We start from the raw sequence: 22,698 nt of genomic DNA on the forward strand, positions 1-22,698 counted from the left end.
CAGAGCACCCCAAGAGATGACAAGATCAAATGGTCACAAACTCCTCCGTGTCAGATTCAGGTTGGACATAAGGAAGAACTTCTTTACTGTCCGAGCCCCCAAAGTTTGGAATAGACTGCCGCTGGAGGTGGTTCAGGCACCCCCCTTTGAACACCTTCAAGACATATTTGGATGTTTATCTTGCTGGGATTACTTCCTGCCCCTGGGGTAGGGGGCTGGACTTGATAATTGTCCGGGATCCCTTCCAGCTTGAATGTCTATGAAATCTATGAAATGATTACTATAAAAATACCTGAGGCTGATACCTCTGGTATTGCCTTCTTAATTTCCATTAGTTCTGCTCTCTGGAATTCAGATAATGAGTTCCTGAAGATAACTTGAGGTACCATATTAAGTAATTGCTATATAATTTTAATATAATAAAACCAGGTACATACATATTCTTATGTTAATTTTTTATTCTTGCTTTTCTTCAGTTTTTTCTGCAAATGTCACTAGGTCTGGCATAGTTTACAGTATCTTGGATAGCAATCTGCCATCTTCAATTGTGCACTTATTCTTCAGCAGAGAGCCAAAATGTTAAGCTGCATAAAACTTCGAAGTTTAAAACTTAAAAGAAAAAGTTTGAGCAGAGGCATTGTTAAGGCTACAGCATTGTTTTAAACTGTCGGTTTCTGTGAATCATTTTTCCTCTTCACTGCACCCAGTACAGTTGCATCTTTATACTTCACAGTTACAGCCAAGGCTCTGTTTTAAATTCTTTGATTTTTTATGAGAGTTTTATAAATGAATCTGCATGCTTGTCCTTCCCTGAATGAGCCTATGCCACACTGCCCCATGTGAGGTCATAGATAAGAGAGTTATTAGCACTGTATGAGTTTTCACTTACAAAATTAAAGGTTTAGGATTTCTCTCCATTTCAAATAAAAGATATCATCGCCTCCTTGTCACTTTAGAAGGCACTGAATAAGTAATGTGGGCAGCCTGAGGCCTATTTAAAATAAGCACTACCCTACTACTTTGCCCAGAAAAATAATTTACTTCATCCACTGGTACCTTTGTAACCAAAGATACTTCAAAATGTTTCCAGTAGTCTCTGGACAAGTTGGTTCATTGTCATCACCTCTTTCGTATTCTCTGTGCTAACTACAGCACACTTGCTAAGAACGGGCACGGCTGCAGGCAAACACCTTGGTTACTTCTGGCTATTACTTCTCACTCTTGAATCATCTTACCAGGTCTGTGTACTTCTATTGGGTCAATATATTGTTAATCCTCTTGACAGGCAAACATATGGGAAGCCAAAGGCCTGTTTCTCCACTTTCAGTTGATGAAAATAAAGTCAGGCAGTATCAAAGGATAGCAACTGTTCTAATTTTAGGGAACAGAGCAAAGTGGTTACCTTTTTGAGAGGCAATAAATGTACACATGGACTATCTGTTTATACAAGCACCACTAAAACCATATACAGACATTCAATTTCTCCTGAGACAGTCACTGCTCTCCCCAGAGAAACCATGAGTGTAGAGATGTGCAGGATTTTTCTCCCAGAGCAAAAATGGCCACTCCAAGAGAAAAATAACCAGGGCACAACCAGGTTTAAATCACTCCCAGGAGAGTTTCTCCTGGGAAAGTGAATGTCCGTACACATTCTAAATTTACCCACTTCTTAATTTTTGCAGGTACATTTTTATAACACAGGTCTCCTGTCCAGCAAGGTAAACTAGCACTTGCATCATATGATTCTGTACAGTTATCGTGAATCAAATTCTACTCTGAATCCTTTTGAAGTCCACTGTAGAGCAGAAGCCTGCTTTCCTTCAAATGGCCAGTTAAAACAAGTCTTATGCCTTCATCAGAAATTGGCAGTCAAATATACTTTCAGGCCAGCTATTCGTAGGGGCCAGTTTATGGCCTAATGATTAGAAGTTGCTTTGTCAAGATGCACTCACAAACACCTCAGGTCTACCATACAGAAGTGAGAAAATAAATACGGTGTGATATATCCAGCATAATTGCTTCTGCCCTGTTCCCCGTTGCTTGTGTACTTGCATGGCCCAAATATACACCAGTTCCAAGTACCGGGAACTGAACAGTTCTAAATTTCATTGGAACAAAAGAAGTTAAAAGGAAATGTAGCACCTGGTACAGAAGGTGGAGCGATATGGAGCAGTGAAGTTATTGCAGGCAATACCAAAGGCTTTTTTTTTTTTGAAGTAGAATATCATTTAGTTTTCTATTATTTGTAAAACGCACTTAGAAAATTGCTATTAAAGTTTCTCTGCACATTACTTTTGTCATTTTTATTGGGGAAATGTTGGTTTCTTACTTCCCCTTCCTTTTTGACCCTGATGGAATATGTATCAGCATGGCTGAGCTTATGTTTATTTCACGGCCTGCGTACCAGTGCTACCAGAGATGCCACAGCAGCTCTCAGAATAAGCATTAGCTAGTGACTTTGCAGTCCTTATGCTGTCTGGGCAGCATGTGTGGTAGCAGAACATAAAACGTTGATCTTTTACATCAATTATGGCTCAAGTAGAAAGCTTTATTTGGATTATTTTTTGGCTAGCAAGCACCATAGTGGTTGCAACCCCCCCCCCCAAATATTTGGATAGACATTTAGCCCTAGACCCAGCAGATTTCTTTAGCACTTGCTTAATTTATGTTGGACAACTCATCTGCTCAGTCTCACATGCTTTATTGCCAAAGCAATGGGGTCCTACTTACGGCAATGATAAACGATGTTCAGTAAACTTTATGGCATAGGCACGGTAACAGTTTAATGTGAGGACAGTGAATTGCAGCCTGGGCCTGCTCTTACTCTTTGGTAAATTAAAGTTACCCCATTGCGGCTTCCCCCTCCATGGAAGATACCAGAGTACATTTCCCATTGTATTATTAGGAACAAATTTTTGTGCTTGGGCAGCTCTTTTCTTAACAAGTTGCAGTGAGTTCCTGCAGTTACAAGACTGCATCATCAGATCTAACTGAGATATTGCAGGGTGTATTGTATCAGGCTGGGGAAATGCAAACCAAAACAGGCTTAATTTTATAGATTATTTGATTTCTCTGCTTTGGACTGTGACCCAGCTTATGTGGGAGGGGAATTAACCCAATACAAGCAATGAAGACTTTAGGAATGGGTGTATCATAACAATGTGGTGCTCTGAACTTTCTCTAAGCAATAAGTAGAAGGTTGTGAATCTGTAGGGACTTTAGCTAAACGCCCTGAGCCTTTTCACTCAGGCAGTGACTGTTCGTGCTTTGTGATCCAGAGGTCTCATATACAATCTCTACTTCTGATGACCCACCCTAGAACATGGTACAAGGGGTAGCTCTCATTTAGATTCACACTAAGATGGATTTCCCCAGACAAGACTGTAACAACCTCACTGAATTCATATTTGCAGCTTAGCCACCTCAAATGTGGCAAGCTCAGAGACAGTGGGCAGGGAAGAAATGCACCACCCCCAGTGTAGCTGTCAATGCTATTGAGCTGGCAACAACGGTGTCATGGTACTACTCCGGAGCAAACAAAGCGGGTCAGACAGCACATGAATGCCTCCAGGGTGCACCAGACTACCCCTTGTGTGGTGTAGCTTACATGGCCTATCTTGTTGCCCAAGTTTTCCAGCAGATTTATATTTTTTTTGACAGATTTTGCAGTCATGTTGATACAATAAAACACACTGCTGGCAAAGTCCCTTTTTAGATTGAGACAGCACTGCAGAAGGATGCATATTGTGACTAATATTTTTGATTTCAAAGTTTTAAAAATATCCTTTGAAGATCAAACAATCTGGAGAAATGGTATGGCATATTTTTTCCCATTTATTTTGCTATTTCATAAATTGTCTATTTGCCTTTTCTTTATGTGCCATATTCTAAGAGAGATTTCAAATGTTTCTGTTAGATTTTTTTTCTAATCTTCCTTGTTTCTACTCCCCTGTAGGATCTAAGGGAGGAATGCATAAAGCTGAAAACAAGAGTTTTTGATTTGGAGCAACAGAATCAGACGCTAAGTGTACTTTTCCAACAAAGAGTCAAACCAGCTTCTGACCTCCTCCTCCAGGTAAGGAGAGGTCTCCGAAAGTTGAATCTGTTCAATTTATATTCAGTGCAATTATATAATGTTTTTCTTCTTGCTAAAATGTCAACAAGCACAAAATGACAGCTGATAGATGTCACACATTAGAAAAATATCAGTTATCTATACTTTGATGCTGTTGAACCTGCAAGTGTACACTGCCAAACTGACTGCATGTTGTGTTGAGAGAAAAGTGTAACTGAGAAATAGCTTACTTTTTGAAATGCTTCTTCAGTATGATAAATGGTCTTTATCCTAGGGTAAAATCTCTCATCATAATTTTATAATAATGCACCTGGTTGTGAACAAAGCGTGAGTTTCTATGAGAAGAAAATCGCTGTTTTTACCTTTTTCATCTTGGTTGTACTATTAATATATTACATGAATATGTTACAGCAATTTGGGGCCTTTTGTGAAAGGAAGCCATTGAGGATCGAGACATAAAATGATCAATCTCCCCGTCTCACTTGCCATTCTCAAACAATCAGAAATTTTCTAGCATATTTTGCCTTGGCCTATTCCATTATTATGAAATTACATTTCTGTCCCCTATTTTTCCCTCCTACCATTCCAATTAGGCACAAGATGCCAGCAGCACTTCAGCTTGAGCCAGAAAATCTGACTTTGGTGGTGGAAATTAAATTAAAGTTTATTTATGCTGAGAAGCTTCTTTTAGGGAACAAATTCTGCCCTTAGCTATACGCATGTAATTGCCACTGACTCAAAGGGCACGTGAGGAAAGAATCTGGCCTGGGTGACATTAGTTTGGCCTGCATGAAATCACGTGCAGCTCTTACAGAAATCACCACATGTACCTGAAGGCAAAAATTGGGCCCTTGTATAGCTTGTCAAAGGAGATGATTGCAAGCTTGTTATTTGAGTTGTTCACAGCTAGACTGCACTGAGTGCTGAGGAATATATTGAAGAAAAGGAACATGCATTGGCAGAAGAAAAGACTAAGTGGTCAAATACTCCTTCTCTGCACTGGTTTCAGAAAATTCATTTTTATTTTGCATAGAAAAATAAAATTAAAAATTGGAGACATCAGAAATTAACTCATCCTCTAACTAGATATTTCCTGTATAAGTCTAATTTATTTTTAAGATTTTAAGAAAGGTATTTCCTAATAATTTTACTTAACTGTGTTAGACTGGGAAAGCATTATGTCTACCTTTTGGAGTACCACCTCAATAAATTATACTCTTTCAGAAATGCACTTACTTGTGTCCATCCCTGTTGATGAAAGCACTAAGTTTGTTCCTAAGTACATTTCTGAATTAGGGCCAAGGGCCATAAAATTATTTGAATGGTTTGGTTGAATGGTTAAAGAGAGCCATATTCAGGTTGACGCCTCCATTTACAATGAGATCCACGGCTCTCTCCAAACCAGTGAAGATGACATTATAGTTTTCCTTGAGCCACACATGGTTGTTCTCAGGCAGGATATATGAGCCAGATGTTTTTGAATAGAGTCCCAGATCCTTTGTCAGTTAATACAGGCCATTCTCCGTATAGGTTGTTCTTATTTTCTAATTATTTGGTTTATTTAAAATTCATTAGAGAATCAGAATTGACTAATTTTATGTTCCTTATAAACATTTATAAATTCCAAAAAGTACACACGTGGCTTAGGAATAAAAGTGGAATTTTTCAGAATGCCCAAGTCATTTACAGAAGAAATTTTGAAAAGGGAAGTTAAATCTGCTGTGGTAGTGTAGGTGCACAAGTACCATTCAGAGTCAATGGGACTGGTACTAATAATTCACTTTCATACTTCTGGATCTGTCACCCTCCATTTCCTATTTTATGCAAGGGTAGGCAACCTTTTCTGGCTGTGAGCTGGAACACCCCACCTGGAGTCAGAGGCAGGCAGGCACTAGTGCCCTGCCACAGCCACCGCTTGTCTTCCCAGCGGTATGAGGAAAGAGTCCGCAGCTGGCACTTCTCCCCATGGCACAAAGGGAAAACACCTGCCTCTGGCATTCATCCCCATGGCAGCACAGAAAGAGCATCCTTGACACCGAACGCTGCCCAAACCCCATGTCTGCAGGCTGGGGTCAAAGGTTCTGCGGGCCATAGGTTGCTAACCCCTGAGTGTTTATAATGTATTTTATATAATGTTTAATTATACATTCATGCAGTTACATACTAAAATTATTGATGGAATTAAATACATTTACAAATATAAAATTAAAAAAACCCTGCAAAAGAAGAGTGGAAGGAAGAAAAATCACATGTCCTTGTTCTACAGTAACCATGATTATTATTATCAGCAGTAACTTGTTTCAAGGGTATTCTTTGATGAGCCATGGCTCTACTCTTTTGCTTAAACTTAAACATGCTTGTTAAACTATATACACATCTCTTAGCATACCAAACAGGTTTAATTTAAATGGTGCAGGAATCTTGTGCCAGTGAATAGAAATGCTTTTTAATATCATGACTCACCAGTCTTTTAGTGCATTCAACTTTAAACAAAGCCTTTACAATCTGTTTGGTTTCTTTATATATAAACAAGAGGATAATATAATTCAAAGTGTTATCATTAAGAAAAAAGCAGTATAAGTGATTTAAATTTGAGTGCAGAGCATGTTTTGTGTATAATACTGATTGCACTGTGTTGATTTTCCTCCTGGTTTACACACAGGTCAAAAGAAAAACTGATTACTTCTGTTTTATAAAATTTCCTGCAGTGAAGGTTTTCATGGCTACTTTAAGATGCCTTCATTGTAAAACTATTATTAAGTATTACATGTTCATGAATTTTGGATAAATAGAAGTACATATGAAATCCTAGAGACTAATAATACTGGGGGGAAAAATGACTGTGTTTATCTAGGGGATTTGATTATGCAGATCAGTACATTAATTCTTTGGCATTAGAAATTTCTGTGCATCCATTGCTGGCAGTGGATGTCACACAGGGGAAATCTCGTTCCTGTCACAAGAAGATTAAGTAACACAAACTCTGACACAAAAGACCAGTGTTTCCAAAAGGAAGAGGTAATTCAGACTCTGCCCCATCATCTCTTTCGTGCTGTTAGGTGAGTTTGTTTTAAGAGCTACCCTGCCTCTTTGTGGATATGATTTCCAGTTGCTAGAATTGATTAAAGCATTAGATTAGGAGTAGGCCTCAGTTTTCTCATTTTTAATCCTTTCCAGCCATGGTTTTTTGGGCCACTGCAGTAGGCAGCTCCCTGGATAAATGCTACTACTAAAAAATGGCAGTACTAGGAAGTAGGGGGGTGTCCACAAATGCATACATACCTCTGTGCTCAGATCCTTCAAGAGAGGTGGAGGAAGGTTTGGAAAGGAAGGCTGGAAGCTCAGTTTTAGCTAGCCGTGTTATATTTAATCTGGCAGTGGGAGAACCAAGGTGGGAGGTGACCTTAGGCCATGGTTTAAAGATTAGATAATAGCATAAAAGGCAGGAGTGAAGAAGCAGGTTTGTAAATATTGGCTTAAAAGGTTGTAGTGGAAATGTAGGTGCCACGTTGAAAGGATAAGATAACCAGAAGAGAAGGTAAAGAGGAAGAAGTCACCTAGGATCAAACCGATCTGTTGAATTGTGATTGTACAAGATGCCACTAAAATACAAGCAGAAATGACATCCTGCCATTTCTTTCTGCTTCATCTTCAGTTATATTAAATGAATAAATACTTTGTTGCTAAGGAAAATATTTTATCTTGTAATATCCTAAGTATGAACTTTTTTCTGTACCCTTCAGCTGGTGCTCCTCAAGACATTCTTGTGACAGAAAGTTGCTGAGAGCTTTTTCTATTTTCTTTTTTCTTTCTGTAGTGGCCATAATGGAATTACAGACACAAGGCATGACTGTAATCCCACATGCGCTGCTTTTATAACAGTGTCATTCCATTGTCTTCAATGCAGTTATCTTTGATTCAGAGCATTGTAATTATTTGGCCTGTACTTAATATAGTTTATATTTTATAAAATCTTGTACACTGTGATGAATCAGGAAAATCTTTTTTTAATAGGAGGGACATATACAAATTTGTTACCTGAACTCTTTCGGCAGCGTGTTGTTCTCTTATCTCCCTACACCAAGTTATTGTCTTAGCTGTTGGCAAAGCACACTAAGAGCCTGGATGAAAGATCTAAATAAGTACAAAGTACTAGTAGTATTTATTGATTTGATTTATTTGATTAAATGAAAAGGAATATTTATGAAGAATGTGGATAGCATAAAATAATATTATAAATCATAAGGCCGGGGGAGTCTCTGATACCAGACTATTTTTTTACTACCATGTTATATGTCATAAACATCTCACTTTTGCAAATCCAGGACAAACAGAGAGTATATGTGAAACATCCACATATGCCTTGTGTACCTGGGGCTGGATTGTCATGATCCATGATCATGATGGATCCATGGCTTTCACATATTGTTTAATTTTCTGTTCGAAATGTGTTTGGAATGATGCAGACAGATTGCTAAAATCCCAGGTGGTTTATTTAGGCTATAACTAGTTTTGCATTAGCTTTGGTAGTGATCTGAAGGGTAAATCTATGCATTTAAGGGTAAGTGTAGGTGTTCAGATGGAAATAGTTAGTAGGAAGGGGTAAATTTTACCAACAACGGTATTATATATATGGCAACAATTAATTGCGCTAACTCCTGATAAGAGGAATGGAATGGCTGGCTTCAGTATCTGCCCTCATGATGTTGTTTGTAATTCAGAAGGTTAAAAGAGAATCCATGGTGGCTTATTTCAATGGAAAACACAAAGGAGATTTTTAAAATTTCAAAAAAATAAGCCTCTAATACAGGAATTCTCAATCGCTAGGCTACAGCCCAGTGTTGGGCTGCGGTGGGTCAGCTGCTGGTCCACAGCACGGTTGGCTGCCAGATTGGAAGTGGCCGCAGACCAGCAAACTGTGGCCCCCCAGAGCTGGGCAGAGAGGCCACAGCTCCTTTTGCAGGGTCCGTGGCAGCCCAGGGGGTGGGGTTATCCTTATTTGTCTTCTGGCTGGAAATTTGAGCCATGGTCAGCTGTGACTGCTGGGCCATGGTTTGCCGGGCCACGACCACTTCCATGCTGTGGTTGGCCGGGCCACAGCATAAAAACTTTGAGAACCCATGCTCTAATAAATCAGAACCATCTTAAATTGTTAGAAAAGGGGTTGTCATAAGTTAGCTTTTCATTTAAATAACTGTGCCAATTTGGAATGACAGCTACATAATTTAGGTCTGATGGCATATCAGCATATCAGATCCTGCCTCATGCCAGCCTGTTCTTTATATGTAATTAGGAACAAGATTAGTAAACTAAGTTGCAAATCCCTTCAAAGCATTGTCATTTCTGCAGTTGGCCTGTTGATCTCTTTCTCAACTTTGTTCCTTTGCATTCATAAGTTTGTTTAGCTACATTGGAGAGCTCCACAGCAAAATCGGGGACAGATTACCCATCTTTAATTTTCCCTGAGCCTGAGGAAGGACACCTGTGCCCGAAAGCTTGCAGAATTTTTTTTTTTTTGCAATCACTTAGTTGGTCTAATAACAGGTATCATCTCTGAACCAAGAGTTATAGAGTTTTGCATTTCTTTTTGTCTCAGACCAGAGACAAAAAGACAGCTACCAACTCCAGAACAAACTCTGTCCCCTGTCTTCATTTAATGAAAGTCACTTAAAGGCTGGTGAATCAAAAGTGAAAGTTAAGTCCAGAGATTCTGCTTGTTTAAGCAGAAACACAGTAAAGGGAGATATTTGCTTAAAATATTCTGATGGTTGCCACCGCTGTGATAACACAAGGGGACAAAAGCAACTTCCCAGGCAATTTGCAGCAGCCAAGTTCCGTTAAAACCAACCAATTTAAACTTCATCCAAGAATTGGTTAGCAGACAGCGAAGACCATGGAGTCTACAAAGGTTGAAGAAGAAGAGCTCTAGAATAGCAAGTGTGAGGCCATGCATGAGACAGCCTGTTAAGCACCTTAGCAATTCTTGCTGAGAGATTTCTCACAAAGAAAGGAAATAAGCCACTCAGAAGTGATTCCATGTCATACTGCTAGGCTTTTTTAATACTGTTGCATCATCTGTTGTATCAAAAGAAACTGATCTAGATGAATGAATCAATGTATTCTGAGCAGGTGATTTTCATCCATCTCCAGGAGATATTGTCAAATATCATCAATACAGTGCCTATACATTTCAAGCCTGAGATCAAAATTACTAAAGAGATTTGGCAACTCAGGAGCTTGCTGGATTTGCTTTCCAAAATCTCCTCAGTAATAGTCCCCCAAAATAAAAATATATTTTTTTTTGTCATTAACAGAATCTCCATCTCTATACTAGCCATTTTCCAAGAACTCAGGAAGAAGGATCCCTGCTCCAAGTAGTTTGCAATTGAAAGGCAGGTAGATAGAAGATTGAAGAAACGGAAGAATAATATGTAAATTTATGTACAACTCAAGTTGATGTTCCCGCGGGAAAATTGGAGGATTGCAGGCAGGCTTAACTGCTCGACAGTTAGGTGGGTAGGAAGCTGGCTGTGGGGTAGGACCCAGAGAGTCCTAATGAGCAGATCTGTGTCATCCTGGCGAGAAGTGGCCAGTGGTGTCCCTCAGGGGGCTGCGTTTGGTCCAGTGCTTTTCAACATCTTTATCAATGATTTGGATGTGGGGGTGAAGAGCTCACTGGCCAAGTTTGCACATGACAACAACTTACGGGGAAGCGTGGTCCTGCTTGAAAGTAGGCTGCAGATACAGGCGGACCTAGATAGGCTGGCAAGTTGGGCGGATCGACATGGAGAAGTGTAAAATGCTCCATCTGGGAACAAACAATCCCCAACATACTGACAGGCTTGGTGGCACCAAACTGACGAGCACCATGACTGAAAGGGATGTAGGGATAATAATAGACCACAGTATAAACATGAGCTGTCAATGCAATGCTGTAGCCAGTAGGGCAAACAGTACTCTGGCATGAGTCAACCAATGCATCTCCAGCAAAACCAAGGAAGTGATTCTCCCACTGTACTCAGTATCAGTGAGGCTGCAGCTGGAGTACTGCATCCAGTTCTTGGCACTGCACTTCAACAAGGACGTGGAAAAGCTTGAGAGAGTCCAGAGAAGAGCCACCCATATAATCAGAGACTTGCAAGGCGAGCCATATGAGGAGAGGCTGTAGGACTTGTGCCTTTTCAGGCTTAAAAAGAGAAGGCTGAGAGGGGACTTGGTAGCAGCTTAGTGCTGTATCAAGGGATCGGCAAACAAGTGTTCACCAGGGCGCCCTTGGAGAAAACCAGGAGCAATGGCCACAAACCGCTGGAAGACCATTTCAGGCTTAACTCTAGGACAATCTTTTTCACAGTTAGGGTGTCCAGACTGTGGAATAAACTCCCTCTAGAGGTGGTGCAATCGCCTACCCTGGAAATCTTCAAGAGGAGACTGGACGGCCACCTCGCTGGGGTCACCTGACCACAGCTGTCTTTCTTGCCTAGTGCAGGGGGCTGGATGCGATGATCTTGTGAGGTCCCTTCCAGCCCCTTCCAATCCATGAATCTATGGAACTTGATTGACTATAAGCAGTAGAGAAGATGAGGTTCTTTAGGGGGGATGTAAATGTGGCTGAAGCAGTGGGTTTGTAGGTAAGCTTGGAACAGATGTTGCATAAAGGCTGCAGAGAAGGTGAGGAAGTGGTTGTGTGAGAGACTCCCAAAAAGGCTACATGTATAAGCACAGAAGAGTGGGCAAGTAAAAAGCAGAACTTAAAGGTGGATCCAGACAGGGAGAGACAGCATTACACAGCTCTGTATTTGTTGACACGAAGCGTAAAAATGATGCAATATCAGATGATCAAATTGACCAGTGAGGAAGAATTCCACAGCTGTATTTTGCATAGACTGAAAAGAGACCATGTGTGCATTGGAGAAGCCAAAGAGAAGGATGTCTCCATTGTCAATATAACAAGGGTGGCAGAAACAGATTAACTTGTTGGGATGGAAAGGAACAGATGGATATAAAATGGAGCGATAACTGAGAAGATTATGTCAAGAGGTGGGTTAGGTGGGCACACTGACACGTGCATTAATGCACCATTGCTACTGCACATTAAGTTTAGTACCACCTCTAATATGAGGCACTAACTAAATGTGCAGAAGCCAGTACGGATGCACATTAGAAAAGGCAGAAGGTGTTTTTGTGATGTTTAATGCACAGTAGAGTGCAGTAATTCCACTGCACATTAGTGCATTAGCACGGCTTTTGCCAAGACTTGCTTATGTGCAGTAGAATTAGTCTACTGTGCATTAAGCGTCTTGTGTACATGCACCCTGTGGTAAGTAGCTTTTTAGCTTTGTGCCTTATGTTTCCTTTGACAGTCAATGCCTATGACTTCCAGCAATGGCTGTTGCTAGAATACAGATATAACTCATAGACTTGATGCATACATTTTGCAGAACTTCTATGTATGTTATTAGCTCATATTGAAGCAGAGGTTTTTGGCTTTTTTTGTGCTCAAGAACTGCTTCTGTACCCCTGGGGATAGGACGCTGCAATCATTCTTCTTGGTTAATAATTTCAGAGGTTGTCCAGTTGTGCATGCAGATGCAGATGATTCTGGAGGATCTCTGCTAACGTTCCGGTCACATGCAGCACACAACCAAAAGAGGAGTGTGACCAGATCACACTCCTCTCATAGATCTGCCATGGGGCCAGATCCTATTCCTGTTAGGGACCTAAGTGGCCTCGGGCACCAAAATATCATCCTGCTGCATTCTATACAACTCCCTGAATAACATCAAATGAAAAAAAGGGGAGGGGTCCTCCTCCTGCTTTTAGGGACTTAGTCTAAAGACGTAAAGGCATGTTATACAAGTAAGCATGGGGAATTTTTGAGACACTGGAATAGCATCTGGACTAAAAAAGCTACTTGCATGCCACCAGACTGCTTGCATTAAACACTTGCTAATGTGTTTTTCTGAACCAGAGTCTTCTTTGAGGTGATCCAGTCTTCCTGACCATGAAATCTTGGGCTGTGGAATAGTCTCCCACTATTCCACAGCCCAAGCATCATCACTTGAGACATTTCAAACCAAACTGGATAAAGAACTGGGAAGTGTTCAGCGTACAGTAGTTTTTCATTAGCAGTGAAATGGATTAGTGGACCGAAGCACTGATTTGTGTGATTCTATGATCTTTACCTGTCATTCTTGGCCTCTTATTTTAGCATCTAGTTTCTTACCAATCTTTTTCCCTCCATACAAAATGAATTAATAAAGTGCAACCATAATCCTAGTGTGAATGATAAATCTTTTAAGAGAAAATTATTCTCAGTGACCAGAATTTCTCAGGGCCTTGCAACATAGATAATTAGCCTTTACAGCTGCCAATAAAAGCATAAAAGAGTTTTCCATATCTATACAATCATGAGGTTTTGTGATATTTTAAGGACACATTTTCCAGATTCCAACATTAAAAGAAAGATTTGTCCATTACCCCACTAACGATAAATTGCTGGTGATAGACCACCAATGATAAATCACATCAGTACACAGTCTTGAGGCAAAACAGAAATGGTATTTCATAAAATATTTATCAATCATTTTGAAATAGGAAATTATAACTGTGCAGGAAGAAGATTGTATGGATCAAGAGAATAGTGAAATTACACTGATGCCAAGCCCTTAATGACAAACATAAGATTTTCCTGCTTTTCATTCATCCTAGTACAGCCAAGCTAAATACATGCAACTAAAACTTTATATTCCATTCCATCTCATGCATCATTAAAATAATTGTTTACTAAGTGCCGCATGAGGACACAAGCAGTAGATAAAGTGGCCCTATAGGTGTAACTTAGGTTTTCAACTTTTTTATTAATGAAGATGATATATACATTGGAAAAGATCCAAGTGGGCCTTGGGTGACTGTCTGGTCATAGTCAGAAAAATATCTTTATACTTATAAACTGAATACATTCAGTATGAAAATCTGTGAAAGGCAATAAACAAGGAGTCCCACCATGTCATTTTAGATACCTTTTTCAAGGTAACTGTATACTTATTTTTTTTAAAGCAGTAGAAAGTTATATGCTCCTTTATTTTCTAGTGTTGCATTTGTTTTTCACTCGTAATCATACCTACCTTAGAGAATTAGCCAATGAACGCAAAAGTGCCTTGGTATTTCAACCTGCTGTGTTTGCTGAGCATATGAGCAAGAGGTCAGTTTATTGTGTAAATCCCTATGTAAATGGTCAGAGTTTAAGTTGGAGCTCTTTATAGGCAGTTTTATCCCAGTTTCTGAACTTGGTGAAAATTCAGAGAACTCTGGTTGTTTTTGTTCTTTTATGACCAGTTCCGGTCTATTTCCTCACTCCTTTGGGACAGAGTTGCAGATGGAGAGAGATTTTAATGAAACAGTGGGTTTTACTGTGTATGTGCGTGTCTAAAGTGCATCTGAAGTCCACACAAACAGCAGGAGAAACTTCATAATAAATGCAACGTTGAAAGTGCAAAGATTTACTGCCATTGGTTGTATGGCAAGGCCAATATCAGAAATTTGATGGAAGCTGTAAGCATATCGTAGTTGATGCCTTTTTGTATTTGATGTAGATCGCCTTTTATTTTCTTATAGAATATGTATAGTTAGGCCAAGAGTCATGCAATTTCCTATTAAAATGGAAAAATCTTTCTGATTAGGATGCAGATGCTAAAATATAAGTTAGTCTTGGAAAACAAGCATCATTCTAGTCACAGTAGGCATAGCACTACCCATGTGATATATACAAAAGTGCAATTTCATGTCACCAGGCCAACTTTCAAAGCTTCCTATTTGAAATTATGTGGTGGAATATAATATCTACTGCAGGTCCTTCTTAAATACAATATGCATAAACAACAGGTGTGCTAGATAATTGTTTTCTCATCATGGTGCGTATTTCACACTCCATAACTCCCAAATGAAATACCAAAAGAATGCATAAAATTAAATGTTTCAAAGATTTGAGGGCTTCTGTTCTTTATGTTATAGTAGAAATCTATTGAAATTCTAAAATGGTATGTCAGTGTAACCACTACTATTAATGTAGCTAAATTTCTTGTATTTATTTTAGTTATCTTAAAAGACTTTGAAATATAAACAAAGGACGAGTACTTGAAAAATTAAGTGTATGTGTGTTTGAAGTTAATGGCTGGAATAGTAAATGAAAGATTAAGCTTCCATGTAGTATTACTTTACTACGTGAAAGTTTCTATGAAAATTTGACTTATTTTATCATCATCGTCATCATCATACCTATTTTTCCTGTTACCATTTTACTACCATGGTACTAAAACTTTGGGAATGAAACAACATAAAACTATGGCTCCATTACCTTAGATGTTTATACTGGTAAATATCCTTCCTGTTTACATTTCAAGCCACACAGAATTTTATCAAATCGAGGTAATTTGCTAGTGATTTTAAAAGAAATATTTTTGTACACCTCACCAGATGAATCTAACTGAATTTATGCTAAGTGATGTTAAAACACAAGGCCACTATAAGGTTTTGTCTTGCCATCTGTTATGAAAAAATCCACTTCCCTGGCATTTATTCTGTATACTATTATGTACACTGTGCAGTTACAGGAAAAGAATGGTTAAAAGTGAAAAGTTCTCTACAGTGAATCATGAAACAGCTAGTCAAACAACCCAGTCTTTTCGTACTAATTTTTACTAATATGTTCCCTCCTTTCTCATATGACCTACCCTCTGTAATGATGGTTTGATGCTGGTCAAATGTAGGTCCTCATCCAGAGGCTATGACACCATTGACTAAATCTCTGGTGACTTTGCTGAGAATGTGAAATACTGTATAGCAAGATAAAATCAGCACGTAGATGCTCAATGTAACTGAAGAGTCCATTAGTGCTTTAACTCTTAAATTACCATCTGGTTGTCTTTCTTGATAAGAGCAAGCTGAAATGAACAGTTACCGTTAACGTTAACATGATATTGCAACATGATATTGACAGACTTAACTTTCAGCATATTTTTCGTTGTTTGGTATTCATATTCATTTCTGTCTCTGAATGTGAGTAAGCCATGTTTCATTAGTCACTCACGTATGTCGGAGTACAGGAAGGAGTGGTGATTTGTCAGTGTCCTATGTGCAGTACAAGGGCATCTTGAACATTATGAATTAAACTCTAGCTTAGTGCATTAACAGTATGGAAACCACTGTGTCAGAATAATGACATCCTGAATTAATAACGCTACTTCAGGGAGGCCCACTTTTCAGTTCTTCTATTAAATCACTGATATGAACTTTTCTTTATTCTGCTCCCATATTGTAGGGTTTTGATTCTCAACTTAGACTCTTAATCGTATTTTTAAAATGGAGGTACTCAAGCTAATCTTTTCAGGTTTCCCTTTATGCATTCTAGATCAAAATTCTGTCCTAGATGCCTACTGCATGCCTACTTCTGGTAGGTAACTTCCGGTAACTATAGGTAACTTCCAGTAACTATAGCATTTTATTCTATTCTACAGACTATTTCATAGGAGATCATTGAGAATAAAATGATGTAATGTCTCTTGCAAGAAACAGAATTACCCAATCTTTACCAGCTCTTGGGGAGATAACTAACAGAAGGGTGGAAATAGACACCTCCATAAGTTTTTTGGGTTTTTTATGGCAGGACAAAGTGAAAGCAAACAGACATCCATACCATCTGTTGTGCCACAGATGCTCAAATTCATAGCCACAACGGAAGGTAGTAAGAAACCAAGTTGCTTTATTGCAGGCAACAACTGTGCATTTATGGCAGGAGAGCACAGGCAACCAAAAGCTGCCTGTGCTCTCTAGCCATCTGGGGCAGAGGCTCAGCAGGCTTGAGGGGCCAGGTCCTGCTGATCATGCTCCACTGACAACATCCATTTCCAGTCAAAGTTATCTTTAATTTAGGTTTTCCATATAATAGAACATAAGACCAGATTTTCAAGCACTCGGACAATTTGGTTGCTTATTCAAAGCCAAAAACAGGAGCTGACTTCTTTTGAAATTTCAGTGGAAGCAGTATTACATCTTGGGCCAAGTACTAGCCCTGTTTTATCTGCAGAAAACAGTTGGTGAGGGTTGAAATGTATAGAATTCTAATCAAATTCTAGTACCCCATCCTCCCAGGGCCTCATTACACCTTACCCTGTGAACCACACAAATGTTGACGGGTGTTAGTGCTAGCTCCAGTTTGCAGCAGTCACACTTCAGGCCAACAGGAGACTGGTGGAATGAAAGAGAAGAAGGTCCTCCCTCCCATTTCGGGCTTCCCTCTTGTCCTCCCCACCCCCCAGGACTTCCCTCACTGTTCCCCCCTGTCTTTTGCCTCCCCCTGCCCATGGGGCATTATTATTATTTCCTTGTGGCTGCCCACACTGTCTATCCCAGGAGAGCAGTCAGGGAAGGGTTAAATCTGGCTGCCCGGTTTAGAGTAGCCAGAGAGAGCAGAGTGGTGACAGCAGATGGGCAGACAGGTCAACCTTGCCCTGCCTGCTTCCTGGGACAGACAGCATGGGCAGCCACAAGTAAGTGGGGGTGGGGGGTAGAGGGGCATTGAGCAGGGATCTGGGCTGCTGGGGAAGCGGCGTAGGTGGGGTGTTTACACTAAGGTGTAGTTTAGTGTGGCTACAACTTAGTGTAACACAACCTGGGGAGCACAGATCAGAGATAATGTGCCCTGGAGCGGCTTCACTTTCAGCTGAATAACGAGTGCTTAAAACCAGTTTCAAGTGTTAGTGTCAGGACAATCCAGGAGTTAAGAGCTCCAGGAGCTCAAAATTACCGTGTAACAAAGCCCTCATGTAGAAATAGCTGCACAGAAGAGACCCCGGGGCAGAATTCTAGATCACCTTTCCTGCCCAAGCCATAGTCTTCCAGCCATGTAAGAACTTCAGCACTTACACGAAGCTTGCAATGCTATTGCCCATGCAGTATAGATGGTATAAATGTCCACTTCGCTGCTAAATCAGTATAATAAGCTATGCACCGGCTGAATAGTTACATGGCTACATGTGTACGTACCTGAGCACAAGTCCTGAAAAAACACGGAAGAGCAGCAGAGGTTTCTCCTATGTCCAATTCCCTATCCCCAAGCCAGCTCCATGGCAGAACTAACCTTTCATCCCTGCAGTAACCTCTGCAGACCCAGCACAAAGAGACAGGGAGACTGGGAACTACAGAAGGTTGGTGAATGAAAGTAGGGATTCTCTACTTCTTCCCCATAATCATCAGACCCACGTAGAGTCCATCTGTGTTGAGTTAAAGAATTCAACACTCCTTACGGCATGACTACAAATTGTCTCAGTAATAGTGGTTCTCATCTTCATTTCACTGGGAATCTTCCCAAGAAGAGATGGCCAGACTGTTCAGAGCAATTCATTTGTCTTATTTGGCCCTTTTTCCTTCTAAGAATTGTATGGGAACAGTTGTGATTTGCAGAAGTTATTTGCCATACATAATTATTTGGTTAATAGTTTTTAATAAATCTGTTTTGTGATCCCTTGATAGCTCATCGTTTCTTGAGTATTTGATATGTGGAAGTGGCCTAGTTTCTTTTTCTCTAGTTATTAAAACAGGACCCTGAAAAAATAACTTGGAGAAAGGTTGAGTCTCTCAGGGAGATGTAGGGAGCACTTTACAGAGAGCAGCCCAACCCTCATGTAATATTTTCCTGTTCTTCTTACAAAGGAGAGAGGGCTTTGGGGGTAGGTTTGTTTGTTCTTCTTTTAGCTGCTTGTTTATATGGACCTAGATGATTCCTGTGCAAGGTGGGAAAAGTCAGACAGGTGTATTGATTATGCAGCAGATTTCACATTAACTGTTCTCGTCTCACAAACAGAAAAGTGTGTTCTGTGGCTTTACCATCTACGCCAATTGGAATCAATCCTTGCAAGGGGGCTGGTAGCCATTCAGGCTCTCACTGGCCCCTCATGCCAAATAGCTCCTATGAGGCTATAGTAAAATGAGAACCAGTAGGCATATCTACTTGTGCAATTAATGAGAAGCAATAAACTCCAGAATTTAATGCCTCCAAGTTTATTTCTCCCGAGCATGCTGTTTGAATATGTGTCCCAGACTGCAGCACGTTAAGCCAAGTTGGAGCAGCCCCAGCTGGCAGGGGGCCCCAGGGGTCAGCCTGCCAGCCTGGGGCTTCTCTACCCCCTGTCAATGTGCTGCGGCAGGGCTGGCTGGGGCATGAGAGTGCTCCACTGTGGGGCTAGCCAGCAGACAGCCCCCACACTGAAGCACCCTCATGCCCCAGCCAGCCAGCTCCATATCCACACGTGCACTGCTGTCGAGTAAAAAAACTCCACAGCCGGATAGTACTTGTATTTATTTGACCTTGTACTTGTACTTAGAAGTACTATCCTGCTGTGGAGTAAATTGGTTTACTTCAGCCTAATTGCCCTATATGTGTAAACACCGAGGCATTTACTGTGGAGCAAATTAGCCAACTCTGCAGTAAACATGTCATGCAGACACACCCAGTGTTGTATAAAGTTTGGGTTCCACAGATTAATTTTCCCCGATATGGGCCTTAGGCTCTGCCTCCATATTGGCTTACACTAAAAATCTTTGTTCCATATTCTAATACGTGTTCAACATCTCCAGGCACGGGAACTTTCCCTGCTGCTCTGCGTATCTTCTGGCCCCTCCCTACTCTTTTGCCTTTTGCTGCTTTGACTGGATGATCATGCAGTTTGAAAATGCTTGGTTTACCTTTCTCACTGTCCCAGTCTCTCGCTCCTCCTAATGCCCTCTACCCAAAGCACAAAGTGGTTTTATATTGGAGCAGTTGAGCTAGTGCTTTTGGCATGAATGTGCTTTTCTACTTGTAAATGTGATTATCTGCAAATGAACTGAAGCTCCTTCATTAATCTGAACAAAGCCAAATGCTTTTCCAGTTCCTGGAAAAGAGAAGTTAAAAATGGGCCTTGTTTCCTTGACTCAGATTGAGTCAGATTTAGGAAGCAAGTTATTGAACACTTTTTTTTTTCACTATTTATTGCTGTTCATAACACCACCTTGAGAAAAGTATATTTCTGTTTTGCAGATGGAAAACTACAAAAAGTTAAGAAATTTGCTCATCTCTTTAGTAATCAGACTTAATATCAAGAATTCCTGAATTTCAGCCCTGTGCTTAATCCACTTGACATAAAGTCTATGGAATAATTCTCTGGAATAATTATGGAATAATTCTTGTTATGGAATAATGCCTGGGGGTGGACACTTTACTGCACAGTAGACTAATCTACTGCTCAGCAAGACATCACCATGTAACTGTGTGCAGCTACTGTGCAGTAGATTAGGTTAATGGGCAGTTTTCTGTTAGGCAGTTTACTTACCTGTAAATATAGATACTAGATTAACTGCACGTTATCTACAGCGCAGTACCCTTTATGTTGACGCTGACTAGGAGCAAATTTGCTCCCAGTCAGCCACACCAGCAGGGGCCACCGGGGATGTGGGGGAGTTCTGTACCCCCAATTCCTGGTGCTGCTCAGCTCCCAGCTCCCCACCCAGGAGCTGGGAGCCCATCACCACCAGGATGAAATTGTTCTTTGCACCCCCGTCCTGGTGCTGGGCAGCTCCTGGCTCCTCACAGGAGCCAACAGCACTGGGACTGGGGACCTCTCTGCTTCCCTGCTCAGCTGGGAGCTGCTTGGGAGCTGTCCCACTTATGGGGCAGCTGCTGGTGAGCCCTTGGCTTGGTGGGGATTCCCTGGCAGTTCTGGCCAGCCCCCTGCAGGGAAGTCCCACCCAGCCAGGGAATTGGTGGCAGCTGTCCCATAAGTGGGATAGCTCTGGGTCAACCCCCTGCCGGGCAGAGAATCCCTGCTGGGCACTGTGCTTGCTGGCAGTTCTGTATCCCGATGTACATGGGACCAGGACAGATCTGCTGGCTACAGCAGCAGCTGTCTCCTGGCATGTGCACATCTGGACTCCACCTGATACACACAGGGCCAGGAGTAGGTACCACTGCAGCTGGCAAAGCTGTTCAGCCCCCAGGCTAGCACTATGGAGGAGCCTGGAGTTGCCCCTAGCTGCTGCAGGGGAGCAGAGCAGGGCAGGAGAAGCCCTGTACTGGGCTGCTCCTGTTAGGAGCAGATTTGCTCCCAACAGGATGCAGGTTTGCTCCCAACACGGTGCACATGTAGACATGCTCTCAGGGAAGGCTTACTGCACAGTACTGTATTGTGCAGTAAGCCTATATCACTTTAATAGCATGTGTAGACGTTCCCCCAGTGAAGCCACTAGAATGGAGCAGTGGTTTTGGTTCAGTAAAGCATCCAAGAATTGGGATGCTTATTCAAGTCTCCAAAGCTGTGCTCTGATACTGCAAAAATGGACTGTTCTGTAACTTTTATATATGTGCATACATTTTCCAGAGCTGTGCCCTGGGCTGGAAATCTGCTGGGATCAGGTTTTCTCTTTGTATTTTGGGGTTTTCAGACCAGAACAACAACAAAAAGCTGAGGAGAGAAATGTTAACAAACAACACAGAATTTTATTTCTAAAAATAGTCAAAAAGGTTCAGGGAGTCTTTGGTGCAAGATCTCAGCTGGCATGAATCCTCATAGCTCCACTGAAGATTACAAAGCTGGCGACTTACTTTTACCTTCTATGTCTTTTCAAACTAGTTGGTCCATCTGCCAAACAGCTGTATTAAGAAAAAAAATTTAGAATAAGATACTTTCTGTTCCTGATGATTTGAAATTAAATTATCATAGCAGAAAACATAGTGTTATTATTAACAAGAGAAGTTATAAAAGCCTGAATATTTTATGGAAAACCTTCTACTATTTTCCTACTTTATCTGACATTCCTATACCATTAAAAATATTCAAAGAAGTGCAAATCATTCAGGGAAAGGAGAATACAGCATGTTTAACATTAACCTTGACAAATTCATGCTCCTGCAATGTAAGTAGATGAACCTTTCCTTGCCTAGCATACCTGCCCTGGAAAAACCACAGTGACAGAGGACAAGAAAGAGATTCTTACCTCCTTTGATTTCTTTTAACATAATAAATTAATGATTTTAACAAAATCCAAGCAAGAAGGAATCCCACTTGGGAAAACAGCTCATTGTCACCGAATTTCCTAGCAAAGCAGTGCTTGCTGTCCTCTGTCACCATGTATTGATCTAAAATATTATCCCTGAGCCTTGTCTCTCCTTTTCCTCCTACAGGCAAAAGGGTAGAGTTAGATAATAGTATTAATTTTCCAGACATCTGCACATGTTTTAATAGCCTTTAGAAGGCTTGAAATGGTTTCTGTTTGCCCACCACAGGGCTGAAATACCATTAAGACCTGGATTGTAGCAATACATAACCATCATAGCCTCATAGTTCAACCTGGCAATAAAAAAGCTAATTTATTTTATCGGAGATTTAAATTAATGTGATGAACTCCTCTCTCAATGACAGTAGCACCACTCTTACAAAAGTACCTTGCCTGTGCACATTTTTTGTACAAGCATATTTTGCAATACTGCAACAAACTCTTGTATAAGTTTTGTTCTCGGCAGTATGCCTGTGTGTGCATGCACACATCTGTGCACACATGTGCTTCTTGTCATTCCAGAGACCTGAGTTTTTCTT

At 40.7% G+C, this 22,698-nt stretch overlaps 1 protein-coding gene across 8 annotated transcripts in view; it reads left to right on the plus strand.

The window, feature by feature from the left end:
* Nucleotides 1–22,698, plus strand: part of NCKAP5 (NCK associated protein 5) — a 962,935-nt gene that overhangs the window by 806,090 nt on the left and 134,147 nt on the right. For all 8 annotated transcript variants that reach the window (XM_019522509.1, XM_019522508.1, XM_019522512.1 and 5 more), the window contains one exon: nt 3,956–4,075. In XM_019522509.1, the coding sequence (XP_019378054.1) occupies nt 3,956–4,075 (120 nt within the window). The remainder of the gene's footprint in view (nt 1–3,955; nt 4,076–22,698) is intronic.

Source organism: Gavialis gangeticus, unplaced genomic scaffold (assembly GCF_001723915.1).
Source record: "Gavialis gangeticus isolate Ggan-Ray unplaced genomic scaffold, GavGan_comp1, whole genome shotgun sequence".
In the NCBI taxonomy this organism is placed as follows: Eukaryota; Metazoa; Chordata; order Crocodylia; family Gavialidae; genus Gavialis; species Gavialis gangeticus.